The sequence below is a fragment of the Halyomorpha halys genome, unplaced genomic scaffold (genome assembly GCF_000696795.3).
Source record: "Halyomorpha halys isolate HHAL.00 unplaced genomic scaffold, Hhal_1.1 Scaffold237.1, whole genome shotgun sequence".
In the NCBI taxonomy this organism is placed as follows: Eukaryota; Metazoa; Arthropoda; class Insecta; order Hemiptera; family Pentatomidae; genus Halyomorpha; species Halyomorpha halys.
The window spans coordinates 728,224-746,094 of NW_027112495.1; the positions used below are offsets into that span (position 1 = coordinate 728,224).

The 17,871-nt window shown below is 32.9% G+C and overlaps 2 protein-coding genes across 2 annotated transcripts; one reads left to right on the forward strand and one right to left on the reverse strand.

Annotated features, from left to right (window-relative positions):
• Positions 1–383: 383 nt before the first annotated feature.
• Positions 384–8,615, forward strand: LOC106679960 (uncharacterized). The gene is made up of 6 exons (XM_014419374.2): positions 384–552; positions 3,493–3,620; positions 4,801–5,365; positions 5,440–5,616; positions 5,701–5,920; positions 8,376–8,615. Exons 2-6 carry the CDS (start codon positions 3,602–3,604, stop codon positions 8,595–8,597), a joined length of 1,203 nt encoding a protein of 400 aa, XP_014274860.1. The 5' UTR covers positions 384–552; positions 3,493–3,601; the 3' UTR covers positions 8,598–8,615.
• A 2,012-nt stretch (positions 8,616–10,627) lies between these two features.
• Positions 10,628–16,219, reverse strand: LOC106679962 (E3 ubiquitin-protein ligase MARCHF4). Its single transcript, XM_014419375.3, has 5 exons — positions 15,771–16,219; positions 13,492–13,582; positions 12,648–12,824; positions 12,295–12,514; positions 10,628–10,840 (listed from the first exon to the last, which is right to left on the reverse strand). Exons 1-5 carry the CDS (start codon positions 15,805–15,807, stop codon positions 10,673–10,675), a joined length of 693 nt encoding a protein of 230 aa, XP_014274861.1. The 5' UTR covers positions 15,808–16,219; the 3' UTR covers positions 10,628–10,672.
• Between the last annotated feature and the right edge of the window lie 1,652 nt (positions 16,220–17,871).

Sequence of the window (17,871 nt, forward strand, 5' to 3'; positions counted from 1 at the left end):
AGTACATCCAAATAACTCCATGGAACTTTTTCGCACATTATTTACAGGTGAAAATAAAAAAGGTTATTGTTTTATTTTTTTTAATGTGGGGATTAATTGTATAATTTTGCATAACTATGTAATAAGGGCCATAGTATAGTACGGGTATAAAAAGAAAGATTTCATCAAAAATAAGTTCAAAACGTAGCTACATACACAGCCGTTAAATTTTTGATGTGCAGTTTTCAACAGATCTTTCCATTTTAGATCCCCCTGATTAGAAAAAAGTTATTTCGATTGCTATGTCTGTGTTACTGCGTCACATTAGAAAGAACTGAGAATTTTAATAAAAGAAAGACAGAATAGATAACGTAGTATATGATTTAATTTATTTATTTTTTTAACTGCATACTTATCTCAGCTGTTTATCAATGTCAACTTCGTCCACATTATGATCATAAAAGAAATCTCGAAATTGGCATTGCCAATTTTGATATATCAATATGGTGTAAAACGAAAAATTAAAAAAAAAGATGCAAGCCATTATCTATAAAGGACTCGCAATGAACTACCGTAAGTACGACGATTCTATTTTGGGTTTTCTCATTAACCACTGACTAATAATGTTATTTTATTCCAATTGCAGTCATAATCAAAAGCAATAAGAGATAATTTGACAAATTTAGGTGGTTTTGGTCAGCAAAATCGTTATTTTCTAGTACTTTTCATATACCATATACTTAAGTGGCAACACTAATTAGTAATAAAAAATAGTGGGTTATGTAAAGGTTACTTGTTGCAGTTAGGTTATTTGCGAGGGAGTGTAATATTGATAAAAAGTAAAGTGTTTAAGCAAGGTGCAATTGGTTGCGCTGAAATGATTTATTAGCCCTAATAGTACAAGAGCCCAAGAGAAGAAAAAAGGCAGTTATCTCACCCCTATTTTTATTACTTTATTGAAAACTAGGTATAATTACTTGTCAAAATTGATGAGTCTGCCAAGTATAGGTAGAATGAATAAAAAATGGCGGCTGGTTCAATTCGTTAAAAATAATCAATTTTTTATTCGGAGCTCTATATCTTTACAACTACCAACAATAATAGAAAATCTAAGAGAGCACTATTTAAAGTAGAGTAAATTTGCTAAAATATAAGCCCTAATATGGTTATTTACGTCCAATAGTTCTCGAGATATAGCTTTTTAAAAATCAACATTTCATAAAAATGTTGTATGGAACGTACTGAAAGATCAGTAGTTAGTGAATTTATTTTGAAAAATCGATATCTCAAAAACCATTTGACGTACAGATGTCTATTAGCACTCAAATTAAAGCGAGTTTAATGAGCTATAAAGTAGTTTATGACATTTATTTCCGTAGAAGTAATAGTTTTGCTAAAATAAATTGATTTATAGTTGTTCGAACAAATTTTCATTTGCCAAATTTATATTAATATGTAAATATAAAAACTACTACCTCTACGAAGAGAGGTATCATAAACTACTTAATAGTAAGTTACATTTCCTTTATCTTGAGTGTTGGCAGACATATGTGCATCTTATGGATCTAGAGATATATTTTTTTTAAAAATCCAACATTTTATACGAACAAGTAGAAATTAACATTTTGTGAGTTTATATTGTCCAATATCATAAAAACTACTACTCCTACAAAGATAAACGTTATAAAATATTTTATAGTAAATTTAACTAGCTTTAATTTGAGTCGTGGCAGACATCTGTACATCCAAAGGTTTCTGAAATAAAGTTTTTCATAAATCAAACCTATTGTCCTAACAACTGTAAATCAATATATTTTAGTAAATATCATGAAAACTACTATTCCTACGAAGGTAAAGGTCATAAACTACTTCATAGTACAATTATTTAGCTTTAATTCGAGTGCTAATAGACATTTGTACGTAGAATGGTTATTGAGATATAGATTTCTCAAAATAGATTCACTAACTACTGATATTTCAGTACATTTTTATGAAATATTGCTTTTTAAAAGGCATTTCGAGAACTATTGGATGTAAATAGCTCTAGTATGGCTCATATATCAGCAAATTTACTCTTCTTTAAATAATGTTCTTTTAGATTTTCTAGTGTTGTTGGTAGTTTTAAGATATAGAGCTCCGAATGAAAAATTAATTCTTTTTTAATTTTCTGAAACAGTCACCATTTTGTATTTCCCCTACATATACTTGGCAGACTCATCAGTTTTGACTAGTAATTATATATAGTTTTCATTAAAGTAATCAAAAATTGGGGTGAGATAACTGCCTTTTTTTCTTCCCGGCTCTTGTGCTATAATATCTTCCAGAACAATTCCCCACTTGGGATGCCCATATTTAATATTAAGGAAATTATTGAAGGAATGAACGGCGCTAAATAAAATATTACACTTCTTCTGATTTATATTGATAAGGCTAGGATAAGTTGGATTCCTGTAAGGTGAGTCGTCATTCTTGCCAAAGGTTGAGTACGTAAACATTTACCTATGTTTATATAATTATCTTTTCACTTTCTTGATGATGTCATTATTGTTTAAATAAAATAATATGTATAAATGTTAAGTGTCAAAACATTGTTTATTATTTCCTTAAATGTCCAAAGTTTCAGCCAATTTGGTCATCCTCAGGAACAATATTATAAATAACAGGCTTTATCATACATACATTTTTAACATAAAACATTATTAATAATAAACCAGCATACCTTAAATATAAATTTACACCTCTCATCCAATTTTCAAAACTGAGTAGGTCATTAATTTCCGTCAAAATCACCTTATGAAACAATAAAACAATAGAGAATAATATTAATTTATTAATAAATTTGCCTGAGCTTATATTTAATTACCTACTTTATCCCGTTTCCATTAAATTTTAAAACTTTAAATTACAGATTAACCTTGACACCATTATCACAAAATATTTTTAACCTTCTATACACTCAAGTTAGGCATATAATTGATTTATTTCAAAATGCATTTTTATCTAAATTCTTATTTCTTTTATTATTAAAATTCAAAAGTTAATTGTAAATAGTAACATACAATTTACCCATATTTATCATAAATAAATTTTGTTTATCATAAAATTTAAGTGTTGATTCAAATTTCTTGTATCTGTATTAAAATTCACTGTATAACCGATGTTTTCTAACATATAAACCGACTCAAGTATTTTTCTTTTAAACATATTATTTTCTTTATGTACAATTATTGTATTATCTATTTTTGGGATATCAACCTTAAAAATTCCAATACAAAAATTTATGGATTCAATAAGATAGAGGTATTATTTGAAGATATACAGGAATCATTTAAAGATTATTCCTTTATTCAATATACCTGCATTAGAAAAATTACATTCTTTGACTTTCACTTGTTGAGTTGGCTATTGTCTCTTGGATGACTTACCTTTTTTATGGAGTATTATCGGACAGGAGTATTTTGTAGAATAGTCAAAGCAATTAAATAATAAGTAGTTCCAATTAATGTGTTTTAGGAGAAGCGAAGAAAGATTCCATGCATAATAGATCGAAAAGGTTACGCAATTGGCGAAATAATCTCTCTAGTGATATGTCGGATTCAGAGTTTCCCAACTGATTGAAAAAATGGGAGTATTGACAGAAGGTAATTATATTTCATTTATTTCTCAACGGTAAGCTCACTCACTTAAGTGAAAATATCTGTTATTTTAAATTCTGATCCCAATGTTTCCATGTCAAATAATGGTTTCATGAAAAGTTAATAAATAAGAAGTTTTTTCTAAATATATAAAGTATCTTTATGTTCACTTGATGGTGATGTTCACTTACCCTAATCTCTACAATTTTTGAAATTTTGATCTGATTTTCGCTAGATCTTACATTGGTATGACTGTATTACATTGGTAATCACTAAGATTGTAACAACCTTATATTTTGACAAATAGTCCTTCAAAGTTTATAATCCTTATTAAAAGTCTATACCTCTGGATAGAACTTTTTTACACCCGGTAATCCTTAATTTTTCAACTAATGGTATTGAAATTTATTTGGAAACTTAATAGTTTTGTTGCAAATGGTTTCCAATGAAAACACGGTTTTTTAGGTTTCGGAACCCTACCAAACCAAGACAACCATGGGACCTATCTTGTGAGGATATTGTTAAATAGCTAACATTCTCAAGCGCACTTAACTGCGAGATGGGGTATCCAGAGAGATGGGGTACTACCTTTCTTTACGGATTCTGATAGCAAATGAAATTCTAAGACGAATTTATATCGAGCATTTTTTAACTAACGCGCCCTGATTTCATAAATAGCCAAAAAAGCGAACATTTGTTTAGGTTTACTTTTTTAAAATGTCAAAAAAACCCGTTCAAATATTGCGAAAAATCCAACTAACCATAGGATAAAAATCCTTTTTAGAATTAATTTCCTGTAATGATTCGTTATCACGATATTATTTCCTTGACTTGTCTAGGAGACTAACATGGCTGGTATGGTATCACACCTCAATTTATAAATAAAATTCTCAATTATAATGATGGATCTTTATCAGAAGTTGAATTCTGAAATAATTTTGCTCTTTGGGGTTTTCCTACTTTCGGCATGGTTTTCATGTAAATCGTCAAACGCGATTCCTGGTGATTTACTCGTACTTGATGCCTGAGATCAAAAAAGTATCCGATACAAATGCGTCTTAAAATCCTGCTTTAAGAATTAACAATGAAATTTTCAAATTACTTCTTATAATGTTAAAGTACAGTATAAAATTTACAAATCGAAATAAAAATACTAACATGTTTCATCTCGATTTTAATGCTCCAGACTTTGGTGTTGACGATGTCCAGGATCAAGAAAGTACTCTCAGAGCCGTACAGAATCAAAACGAGCAAACATCTGGGAAACAACTGGAAAATAACCAACATGATGTTGATCTGGATCAAAATAGTATTCCCACAAGTTTTAAGCACCAGAACGAAGTGGACGAGAACGCAAAAAGAACTAGACCAGAACAGAACATTAACCAACAAGATGTTTACCAGGCACAAGGAAGTACCGCATCAGGCATAAAGGACCAAAAAGAACAAAAATCTGGACCAGAACATGACTGTAATCAACAAGATGTTTACCAGGAACAAGGAAGTACTCAAACAGACATAGAGAACCAGAACGAACAAATACCTGGACAACAACAAGATGACTACCAGGACCAAGGAAATACACTGAATGTTTTATGGATCCCGACGAAGCAAGAATCAGTACCGGTCTCTCCGAGAGAAAGCTCATTAACAATGATTAGCGAATATGATTCCAGCGAGTACTTGATGGAGAACTTCAACTTCAGCTTCACTTCATTGAAGGAGACTGAGAAATCAACTACACCTGAACCGTATGTCTACAAAACTTTAATATACTTATGAAGATTTATTGATTCCATGATATTAATTAATGAAGTTGTACCAGGTACTTTTGTAGAATTTGCCACCAGAGAAGCCTCTCAGAGCGGAATCTCACGCCATGTAACTGTAGAGGAACGATGGCGTACATTCACAAGAGCTGCTTGGAAAGATGGCTGGCCACTAGTGACTCGGATAGGTGCGAACTCTGCCATTTCAACTTCACAATCAGGAGGAACCCCAAGTTAGTTTTACTAATAAGATAGTGAGTGATAAGAAAATAGAAATTCATAGCCGAATAATGAATAATGAACCGCATATTTTGTAGGTTCGGCATTTTGAAAGGAATCAAAATTTGGTTACGATCAGAAGAGTGTAGATCGGAGAGGGTCTATTTGACCTACGACGTGGTTCGCCTCATCGTGTCCTTGCCACTCATCCTCTTCCTCAACCACCTCACCACGGCCCTTTTCGAGATATTCCTCATTAATGATATTGAAAATGGCGATTTCTATTCATTTTTAAGCAACGCTGAATCCCAATTACATGTAATATTTTCTTTTGTAAAACATATTTACATTTTTTAATACAATAGAGCAAACAATATGCAAGTGTTATAAATTAATTGTTCGGATGCTATTTAAATATTCCAACCCACAGCTTCTTAAACAACTTTCCGTGATTAAGGAGATATCTAATAAAATTTTATCTCTTTTTTACATGCATTGAATATTAGAATTCACATAATTAGGGGGTTATGTTCTAGCTTCCCAGAAAAATGACCAGTACCTGATACGTTTAAATTCCTTTTTAACAGCTCCCTTCTACAATAATACATCCAGCGACGTATTTTCAATAACGTGGAGAGGAAAGACATCTTTGGAAAAATTAACTCCCCAAAAAGTTTTTTTACGTAATATCGGGTATATTAGGAGTGATGTAACAACCCCTTATAATAGCTACCCCCGATTTTTGCGTTAGAAGTAAACTCTTAAATCTAAAATTTCGGGTTGTCTAATTATTGGGGAGGGAGGGACCTACGACACTCCTTCTAGATGCTCTCCTCTCTGGCCATAGACAGTCACTGAGCTACTCTCGATGTTAATTAATGGAAAGGGGCATTTATTAAGCTAGTTTTGATTCTGTCTTAAGAGGAGAGGCTACTAGCACATTAGTTGACAATTTAATTGAGACGTTTAATAAATTCTATAATTACCATATGTTTTATTATTTCACACATCATATCCTAAAACAGTTAGACTAGAGACGTCATACACATACGAACCATACATTTTCCAAAATGACTTAACATATACGAATCAGGATTAGGCTAAAATTAGTAATGAACAATTTTATGACTAAATCTTGAACAGAATTTTCAGTTGCAAACAGACCATTAAGGTGGTTGCAAGTAGCTCAATGGTAAGGCAATTTACTACTAACTCCAAGTACGGGGGATCGAATCCGGCTGTAGCAGATAATTATTTTCTATTTCATTGTAGCGGTGTGAGTCAGCCCTGTAGGTTCTACCCAGCCTCCTGATCTAGGCACTCTTAATTGGGTAAAATCTGGCGGTCTGGTGTCGTTCAGATTAAATTACCCCCTTGCACAACCGTTTATCAAGGAACAGTACTTCATGACGAAAACCTTACTCTTCATCGGTTGTAGTAATGCAGATTAATTTATTTATTTTTTTTATGGAGCGTTGATAAATAAAGCTCACCTGCATTTAATTTCGACTCAAAATAAGATTATTTTAAGGGATCGAGTGCTTCTACTATTGGACTATTTAGAATACAAATGAATTTAGGTTTCCGATGGCAGCGATCATTAACACGGAGCAATTTATAGACAAAAAAGTCATTATTAGAGTTTTAAATATTTTGTAGATCAGACCACTTATTATTAAATATTAGCTTAATATTATTACTAAATATTCAATATTATTAAGTAGTATGTAGTATACTATATAATAATAATATTAAAAATCATTCTCAATTATTTTAAGACTTACTTAATGCTAAAGGACAACTTTACTAGTTTATATTTTCTTTTGATTTTAAATGGTATTTATGTGGTACGTAGATGATGGGCAACAACGAACGCTATCGGTGACTAATAAAATATTACGTTTTAATTACATCTGATTACTAAAATTACATCATTAAAAAAATAACATTTTAAAAACAAACATTAAAGAAAAAAATTATTAGTAATTATGCAAATTTAGATCACAATCTCAATTGAAAAGGATCCTGTTGGGGTCTGTATATGTCTTGTCGGAAGTCGACTGTTATCTAGTTTATTCAATAATAATTTTATGTAACAGAAAAATTAATTTTGTGGGTTATAACCTGCACCACTATTATTACCAGGGAAGTGGCATATCTTATTCTTCTTCAAGGAAAAGTGAACCCAGAGTAGTAGTAGTTGACCACGCCCTCGGAGCTCAGGTTTACGCTGAGGTTAATAGGAATGATTACAATAGTAGACTAAATTGACACAGAAGTCACCGGTGATTGGCTCCTGCTCCTCTGCTACGCCTCTGGCCTTCATCACAAGTCCTGACAATCTCACTTCAATTTCCTGGCAGCTTATATCCTCTATTACACTTTTTCCATCATTATTATTACTCCTTTAATTAGATCACAGCTGTGGACATCAAAATATGACCAAAACGACAACGGATCCTTTTAAGCTCATATTTGAATGCTCTGTCTTCCATTTAAAATTTTCATATTTTTTCTAGACAAAGTTCAGTAGAAGTATGAAAAATACAAATAAATAAACTCCAGAGACGACAATTAACCATTTTAGAAAGAAGTGAACGAAATTCACTTACAAAAAAACGCAAATAACTAATCAACATAATATAAACAGAAATGAAAAGGTCTCATTGAAATCTTTCTCATAACAGTTACCGATAGTGCCCATGGTCGCACATCATCTACACAAGTACCGATTGTAATCTATTTGTATACGAGTCAGTATATTTTGTTCAAGATTTCCTCCATGAAAGATCTTGTCATCGTGACTGGGCGCATACTAACCTACTTCTGCCTTGGATTCACTTCTGCTATGGACGTCTTCGCTGTGGGCTGCTTTTTTTCGAGAATCGAAGAGCACTATCAAATGTGGCATAAATGGTACAGGACTCAGTGCACCATTGATGTCATACTCCCCGAGACCCCCGCAGAAGAAATGGAAAAAAAAACAAATGAATAAAACGAAGTTTATAATTTATATCAGCACAAAAAAAAAAAATTACCCCATTACAATCTCTTAATCTAGGCTTCTTAGGTTCTTCTCATTAATCTAAATCAGTGGTTTGTGAACCAGTTGTGACTGGTGACCGCGGGCTAAAATGTCGCGAGTATCTGGTTCTTGGTGTGGGCCGTCGGAGGCTTCTGGCAACACATATGAGGGATATAATAATTTGTGAGGATTCAACTCTAGAATGATTTTATTAATTATCTTTCTGGATGTTAGAGAGCTATCTAAACGATTTTAACTGGTTAATGCTTAATAAATGTTTCCGAAAATGCACCTTCAGCCAAATATTTTTCGATGACTCCCCTCTACCCAAGTCAGGAACCCTCTACCAAAGGTTCAATTTCTAATTTAGTTGTCCCCAGACTTCTAGGTGTTGGGAACCACTGATCTACAGTCAAATACTCTTTTTATTTCTAAAATAATTTTTCTATTAAAGTTACTGTTGTTCCTTTTGAAGTTTGTCCAGAATGAACATGAAGGAAGAGGACTATAATTGCATTGCGATGTGGTATGTAATGAGTAGCTTCCAGAAAACCCTCTCACACAAGGGCTTGTCCAAGAATTCAAGAAGTTATTTTACCCCTATTTTTTATTATTTCAATGAAAACTAAACATAGTTACTAGTAAAACAAATCGATGAGTTTGCCAATTATACTTAGAGGAATACAAAATGGCGGCTGTTTCAAAGCGTAAAAAAATTAATTTTATATTCTGAGAACCATATCCTTAAAACTACATAAAACACTAATAATAGAACAATATTTAAAGAAGAGTAAATTTTCTAAAAATGGGCTCTAAAAGTATTTACACTCAATAGCTCCCGAGATTATACTTTTTTCTTTAAAAAAATGGATCTAATATACTCAAATTAAAGCTAGTTAAATGCGTGACATTGACATTTATCTTCGTAGGAGCAATTCACATTATTTGCCAAGAAATTCACTAAATATTGATTTATAGTTGTTCGGAACCAATTTTTGATTTATTATTTATCTCAGTAACTATTAAACGTTCATATGTTTACCAACACTCAACTTAGCTTGTTTAATGCACTTTAGGAGCAATCTTGTCCTTTAATTTAACATGTTAAATGAATTTTCTATCAAATTCAAAATATCCCCTTTTGTGGAATTATTATTAATAAATTACTATTAATAAAGTAACACATAGAGATAAGTTAAATTTTTGTTGATAATGTTAATCTGTCATTATTTGACTAGGAAAAATTCAAATTTGGAAATAAAATGAACAAGTTTTAGGTGTAGAATTTTTTTGTCAAAAAAAATACCTTCACTTTTCATAAAATCTGTAGCTTCATAAAGTGATTTATGGTGACTTTGAGGAATCGATGAAATTGAATCGTTCGGATTTCGCTGAAACAAAATTTCAAATCGAATAATGCATGTTGTTTTATTTTATTTTATATTTCATTCTGAAAAATGCATAACTATTTAAAAATTATAGGGTTCTAAGAGATTCCCTTATAAAAGGTTATCAGATAACAGCTGCTGTTGTGAATTCTCAAAAAAATTAAAATTTAAAACATTATTTGATATAATGATGTTCGAATTTGGAATTTCCGAAGAAGTGTTAATTAGTTTCCTAAAATAAGCACTTATAACAATTAAATTGATATGACGGAGATATATATTTATTATTTTAGTTTATATTTATTATGTTTCACATACATGTTTTAAACATGCATTATTACAACGTAGTATACTATGAACCTGGTATTATTCTATATCAATGTTCATAAATAATAAATTGACAAAACATTACATTTTAAGTAATTTTTTACTTGATTGTAATCATTTTCGGCTTGTTAAACAGTCTATTGAATTAGCTCCAAAATGACTCCAAAGAAGACATTATAGGACAAGTAAAAGCAAAAGAATTAGGGATTGTTCATTCCTACGGCTCTTATCTATAATGTACATTTTAAACATCCAAACGCTGTAATAAAAATAATAAAACAAAAACCAACTTTAAATTTGCAACTTTTATTTAAAACAGCTTCTTTACCGTTAAGCAGGTATAAGCTCAATGACAACTTGCGACTCGTACCACCTGTACCACTGACTGATATGGATGTCCAGGTTGTGCATCTTATTTCCGATGTAGTCCAGTGTCATCGGCGTGGCAACGGCCAGCGTGAAGAGTTTGAATATCGTATTACCCACATCTGCCAGATCCTGAAGCAATTAATCAATCAGTTGTAAGAAATGACTGTAAACAGTTCTTTTCCTGTTCAAAAATTCATTTTATTGGGACGAAAACCAAACGCAAGACAATTTCCTTGTATTTTTCCACTTAGCTAACTATTATTTATCTACCTAGGTTTATCATCATTATATAACCTAAATTTCACATAAACCTGAAACAATTGCAATTCAAGTTTATGTGAGCTATAGTAGACATCAGGCAATAAGGTTAAGCATTTTTTCATGTAGCCATACATGTCCCTGTACAGCAACGGCCAGACTAGTTCAGCCTCTAGACCAACAATAGTTCTCTCGTTTCCTTGTTACCAGATTTACCTTGAAGGAAGGGCTATAATAGGGAGGGGAGGTGTTAAACTCCCTGAAAAGGTGAAGACGAAAAGGCGGGCCCTATGAATCAGGGGCGTGGCGAATGAGTAGGGCCAATCATCGCCTGCCTTCTGCAAGTTTAGGTTGCTATAACCTGAGACCTGAGAAAGAGGTCAACCTCCAGATTTTTGCTTCGCTTTCGCTTGGAAGGAAAATAGAGTAAACCATCCTGATTTAGTGATGATATCTATAGATATTACTGAGGCAATTAAACTTTTTTATTTTTACAAATTATATTATTCGTGTTAGAATGCCTTCGACTTAAATACCTTGTACATTTTGAATGGGATCTCAAATGCTGCTAATCTATTGGCAAATAGATGAAGTAGTAGGGTCTCTCAACCAATTTGCCTATACAGGTTAAAAGAGAGATACAGGGCCAGAGAGGAACACCTTTTTTGCTCATACTCAACATTTCACCATGAGTGAGTAGCTTCACACAGCACCCAGGCAGGCAAAGGCAGGGTGAAGGAGGGAAGAGAGCATACGAGAGAGACCAGTCTTCAAGTTCAATCAAAACCTCAATAGCCCATCACTAATCAACCACCTAGGAGACTACAATATCTTCAACTATTTTATGTCACCCTATTCAATTAAATTATCAAAATTAATTTAAATACTAATCTAATTGATCTTGTAAACACTTTTAGCTAAATCACATATAATCAGTTGTTTTAAAAATCATTTCAAGAACAGAGGTTTCATTTTCCCTTTGTTCGCCATGACTAATTTATTATAAATTTACTCATTATAAATATAGTCCACTCCATTCATAAAACCTTACCAGCAGATCATAAAACTATAATAAATGTATTATATTAACCCGGAAATATCTGGATAACAGAGATTTTTTTTATCATACAAAGGATTAATTAGGTATTGTTAAAGTAATAGGTTATCTCAAAGTCGTATGTTCAAAAATTAATTCGGTCAAAAAAGTATCTATGAAATTAATAGAATAAATTATAAAAAAAAAAGTTGGTAATTAAAAAATGAGTTGCAAGAACTAACAAAATACATTAATGATATGTTAAATATAAGGACAGAGTCATGATTACGCTCCAATTCTGGTCTTGCTCCAAAAATGGATTCACGAAGTCTTGTAAGGACATGTCTAACCGCTGGATCCTGCCTAGGAGAGTCATCGTCTGGTAGTTGATGACGAAGAGCATCGCCAGTGCTGCCGAGAGCTTGAATATATCCATAACAATAGCGATTTTGTCCTCTCTCGATCTTTTTAGCTTTAGCCAAACCAAGATAGCTTTGAACAATCCGTACCTTAAACGATAAGAGCAATCAATGAAGTACCATTCAAAAAGAACTATAACTAACAAAACGAAAATAGTAATAAGGTCCAGTTAATTTCAACTGTTAATTAAGTTAAAAAAAACAACTGATTGTCGTAGCGTACTTGAGCTTCTTCCTGAGATTAAACCTGTAGCCGCATAGCTCGCAGTATGCCTGATGACTCGAAGCCAGCCATAGTTCCAAGCAGCTCTTGTGAACTAATTCGAGAGTCCCTCTACAACCACAGAGGGAGAGGTTCGGCTCAGATATGTTCCTTTGGTAGCAGATTCTGCAACAGCAACTAAAAAAGAAAATGATACTAAATTTATTCTTTAACTAATATGTCTTTACATAATTAATAAAAAAAAACTATCGATAATGAAACGTCGAAAATTGCTTTAAAGAAACATGGAGATACTAATCACTCTCAAACACAATAAAAGTGTTTTAATTGCGTTCGAAGTTGGGAGAAAGGGAATCTCTTAGCATTTGAGGGAAAAATCCTGAGGTGCTTTCATGGTTCAGTCAAAATGGTGTAACATGAAAAAGACGCACGAGCAGACAAGTATACTGTCTGTGAAATGTTTAGCCAGGACTAGAAGATGAGGAACCATCCTTGCTACATGAAAAACTCGCTGAAGAATAAAAGGATGAGACAAACATGGCTATTAACATCAGTGCGTTGTAACTTTGCTAATCAATTTTTGATTCATGCGATTTATTTATTTATTTTCCTTGTAATGTAGAGAATTTAATTGCCTTTCAACCGCTTGCCTGATGTATACATGAATCAGAGGCACAAACTTACAAAACATAAAAAGTTCCTCCCAACTTTTCCAGATTTAATATTAGTGCTAAAAATTTTTTTTTTTCCTTCTGTTTCAGACCTCTGAAATGTTGTTGTTAAATTCTCAATTATAATAATAATTTAATTTTTACAGTATTTTTTTTAATGCAACAATTCATACTCTGTAGGAGTCATTTGTCTTTCTTGAGTTTTACTGCTGAGTGCATGCCGTAGGTCACTTTCCGTGTTTTCACTGGCAGCTTCTGCAGTAGCTAAAAAACAAAAATAAATAAAATTTATGAAATTAAAATTTATGAGTATAAAAAGTCATGTTTATTTGGTCAATAATGTTTACATATTCTAAAAAAGGATTACTTGAGGCATTACTTTATGCATCAGTTTCAACCGAGTTCATTATCTTTCATTATTTATTCATTATCATTCATCAGTTCCTTATCTTTAAGTAGTATTTACCTTGCTCAAAATGGAAGTGAAAAAATAATTCACTGAAGATATACCCCTTGAATTAGATACTTGAAAAAAATCAATATTCAAAAGAATATTTCAAACCGCATTCTTAATCTTCCGCTAACAATATAGTCAGCTAAAGTCTTTGAGCGCCAGCTTTATCTACCATATAATGACTGGTGGCCTCAGAAATAATCTGTCAAGGCGTAGTCTTTACCTTGGCTGGGCCCACATATTTTCAGTACTACACATTTTAGAAACTAGAACCATTAAGCTTTAAAGAAATGAAAATACCGCCTTGAATCTCGCAGATTACTTCATTCTCAACCTTCAACCTTGCATTAGGATAATAGACAGGCCTGCGTGGGGTAGGTGTCTGGCCCATGTAGCCCACCGGTAGGGCAATATTGGTCAGAAGCTTTCCACGGTTCGAAACCAGGTGGTGGACATTCATATTGTGGCAACAAAAAACCGGATGCGAAACAGAGAGGAATATTGTATCACTGGTTGAGAGGATGAAAAAAACATGTAGTTTGTTAAATCCACGATGTTCCCGACAATTTTAGATCTCTTAACATCAGACTGACATCTTATTTCAATAGGACGATGCCGTCTGTTAATCAGCCAGAAAAATAATCAATCTATTGATTGATAAATCCAGTGGACCATCGAAATAGCTCCACGACTACATGGTGCAACTAAGGTCCCTCAATTATTTTTTTTTTCTGGAGGCGAAGGTGAGAGAGGTAGTAGGTGAAATCTAAAGTGGTCATTGGATTAAGTTGATATTGATAATGTCGATGAGTGAGCCTTACAAAAATGAAAATACAATTTGTTTGAAAACAATCCATATTTATCCTTTCCGTTCTCACTGAAAAAGAAATACAAAGATGGCTGGTCAAACCGTCTCAATTATTGAAAGGTAAGTGCATACTCTGTTCTCCTTCAAAGGGAATGTTTAGAAAAACAGGAGAGTTTAACCACGCCCTCGGAGCACAGGTTTACGTAGAGATTATTATATATGTTCACTATGGTAATTGATACAGAAGGAAGGCGGTGATTGGATTCGTGGAGGAAGCAGTATAATGGAGATGACAAGCTGCCGGGTAAAGTGAAGCCAAAGGGTAGGCCTTATGATGGGCTTCAGGTACGTGTCAAAGTAATAGGAGCCAAGCCCAAGCTGCCTTCTTTTTCAGTTTACATCACAATGGAGGGCAATCTTGCTAACAACATAAATCTGATATAGTGATAGATGGGGATGGGATATAGTGAACTCCTCTCTTTTTGAATTCACTTTCCCTTGGACAGAGAGCAGAGTACACTAATTCCTGATTGGCACCAACCCTCTGCCATGCCTCCAGAGTTCATCAAAAACCTCCTCCTTATAGCTTCACTTTACCCAGCAACTTACTCCCTCTAGCATACCCCTTATTACCAATATTATAATAATAAAAAAGTTTTTTTTAAATTTAGTGTTTCACGTGTTCCATACGCTATACTGTAGACCAGGGTTACTTTTTGACAACCACACTAGGTTTTTGACGGACTGTAGGGTGATGCCAGCAGATAAAGTAGCTCTGGAGTGTGGTAATATCCGATTTAAAATAAAGTCGAAATTTTTTTTGTGTGTGATTTGTCGCTATGAAAAAAAAGTAGAGATATGTTTGTTGTTATTATTATTTCCAAAGTTATGTCCAACGTCAGAGCTTAGAAGAAAAGGATGTTGACTGAAATTACGTAGCTTATTATAAACTGAAAAATAAAAAGAATAAAATTTAAAACGCAGTACCAGGCTACCTCGATATTCTACTATTTATTACTCTCCTTTCTTCTAATCCCTAACGATGAAGTTCTAATCAACAAGGCGGGTGCTAGTAAATTAAATGGTACACAATAAATTTATTTTATTTCTTTAGATTTATCCAGCTACCATACTGACCTTGATTAAATTTAAAGGTCAACTATCATATGGAAATTAAATAGAACACTTACGAACGTCAATCGATTCTGTGTCAATTTGGGACTCCATCGTGCGTTACTGATTGAAACTATTTCACGATGAACGAAAGCGGTCACTGCTTTGAATGATTTTGTTTGGGTGACAAGTTTCACAAAATAGCATTTTAATGAGAAATTTAAAGGTTAGTTCAGCTGTATTTTTTTTCTTGGGTTTATTATTCCAGCTAGAGGCCCCAACTTAACGAAGATTCATCGCAACTTAAGATCGTTCGTTGCTCGTCACTAATTTACTTTCGCCTTCCAGTTCAATGCTCTCGTCAAGAACTTCTGAATCATTGAGTATCGAATTGGAATAATTCTTCTACGTGGTCCACCAATATTTTCTCTTCCAAGCTGTTTGTTAAAAATAAAGTGTTTACATGATTAGTGTTGTTTGTTACCTATTGCTTCAATTAATAATAAGTCATATTTAATTCTCAATAATATTTCTTTTCGATTTTTTTATAACATACGTTGTTAACATAGGGAGAAGTTTAATCTATAAAGTCAATATAGGAATTAGTTTAAAAATTAATTGTTGTAACCATTTATTTTTCAATTATTTATTGATCTTTAGTGTAATCAGATCATACAAAGGGCCGTCTGTAACATTCCTCTGAGCCCCCATTCATATAGTGTTTTTGTTATACTTTTTCCTGTCTATAGTGTCACATGCTTTTTCAATATCGAAAAATATACCTACTGCTTCTGATTGATCTAAAAAAGTGTTGAGAATTTCGGCTTCCATTGTCACAAGCTGGTCTATAATCGATCAGCTTTTCCTGAATCCACATTGTTTAGGTGACAAGAGGTTCAATTTTTCAATAACCCACCATATTTTTCAATAACCATCAGTCGTCAGTTAACCATTTTCTCCAGGAGTTTTGACAAACAGCTGGTAAGCGATATTGGCCGGTAACTAATGGGTTGTAGCTTATTTTTGCCCGGTTTGAGTATAGGGATGACTATCGATTCTCTCCAAGCCTCTGGGTATGTGGATGTTTCCCAGATACAGTTGAATATTACAAGAATCTCTTTATTAGTTTCATAAGGAAAGTGTTTTATCATAGCGTTATGTACTTAATCTATTCCGGGTGAGGAGGATTTTATTTCATCTATTGCTGTTTTCAGTTCCCAGATTGTGAAGGGGCAATTATACTCCAGCTGAGATGAGTTGTCTTGTGTTGTAGATGGTGTAAAATCCCCTGCTCTTCTCGATTATGATTGTTATCCAGGTTAGAAGTGGCTGCGAAATGATCCACGAGAGTTTCCGCTATTATTTTAGAATTTGTAATAATTTCATTTTGAATTTTTAGTATCGGGGTCTCTATATTGTTATTACCGGCTATACTATGGATTTTTTGCCATACTTTTTTAATGGGGTATTATAGTTTATCTATTCTACGTATGAAGTCCAGGATCTTTTCTTTTTAATCTTTATAAGGTTTCTGACTATAGCTTTTTTTTTATATTTATCAAGTTTTCTTTTGTAGGTTTTCGTTGAAAATCTTTGAGAGCTTTATTCTTTATACTAATGTTTTTCCTGCATTCATTATCAAACCATGGAGTATGATTTGTTTTAGGATCCCCCTTCGTTTTCGGTATTGTCTGTAGGGCTGACTGTATTATATTATGCGTAAAGTTCTCTATTGTTTTGTCTACACTTTCTGGTCGATGTGTTTTGGATTTTTTTATTTGTCCTACGAATTCCTCCCAATTAGCTTTTTCTATTATCCATCTAGGATGTTTTTTGGTTTTAGGTATTTCGGTGCTTTTTAGGTATTTATATTTGAAATGTAATAGTGTCGGGAAATGGTCACTCCCATATTGGTCGTCACAGACACTCCAGGTAACTTGCGTAAAAAGGTTAGGTGTCTTTTCTGTGTATACAATAATCTCTTATTCTTAAATTTAGTTTAGGAGAAAACTTTGTTTCCTGTAGATACAATAAGGTTGGGTTGTTTCACAATGATTGTCATGTTGTCTAAGATATTTGTCTGACCTATTGGGCTGATTGTTATACATAGGTATATCTCTTTTTTTAGTGCTTTTTTGGGTTTTATTTAACGGATTCCGCCTTGGTAGTGGTGGAGTT

Coding starts and splice junctions, on each gene's coding strand:
- LOC106679960 (XM_014419374.2), top strand. Junction 5,366..5,439: donor AAATCAACTACACCTGAACC/GTATGTCTACAA, acceptor AAGTTGTACCAG/GTACTTTTGTAGAATTTGCC. Junction 5,921..8,375: donor ACGCTGAATCCCAATTACAT/GTAATATTTTCT, acceptor ATTTTGTTCAAG/ATTTCCTCCATGAAAGATCT.
- LOC106679962 (XM_014419375.3), bottom strand. CDS start 15,807: ATGGAGTCCCAAATTGACACAGAATCGATTGACGTTC. Junction 13,583..15,770: donor CACAGAATCGATTGACGTTC/GTAAGTGTTCTA, acceptor TTTGTTTTTTAG/CTACTGCAGAAGCTGCCAGT. Junction 10,841..12,294: donor AGCAAGACCAGAATTGGAGC/GTAATCATGACT, acceptor TAATTGCTTCAG/GATCTGGCAGATGTGGGTAA.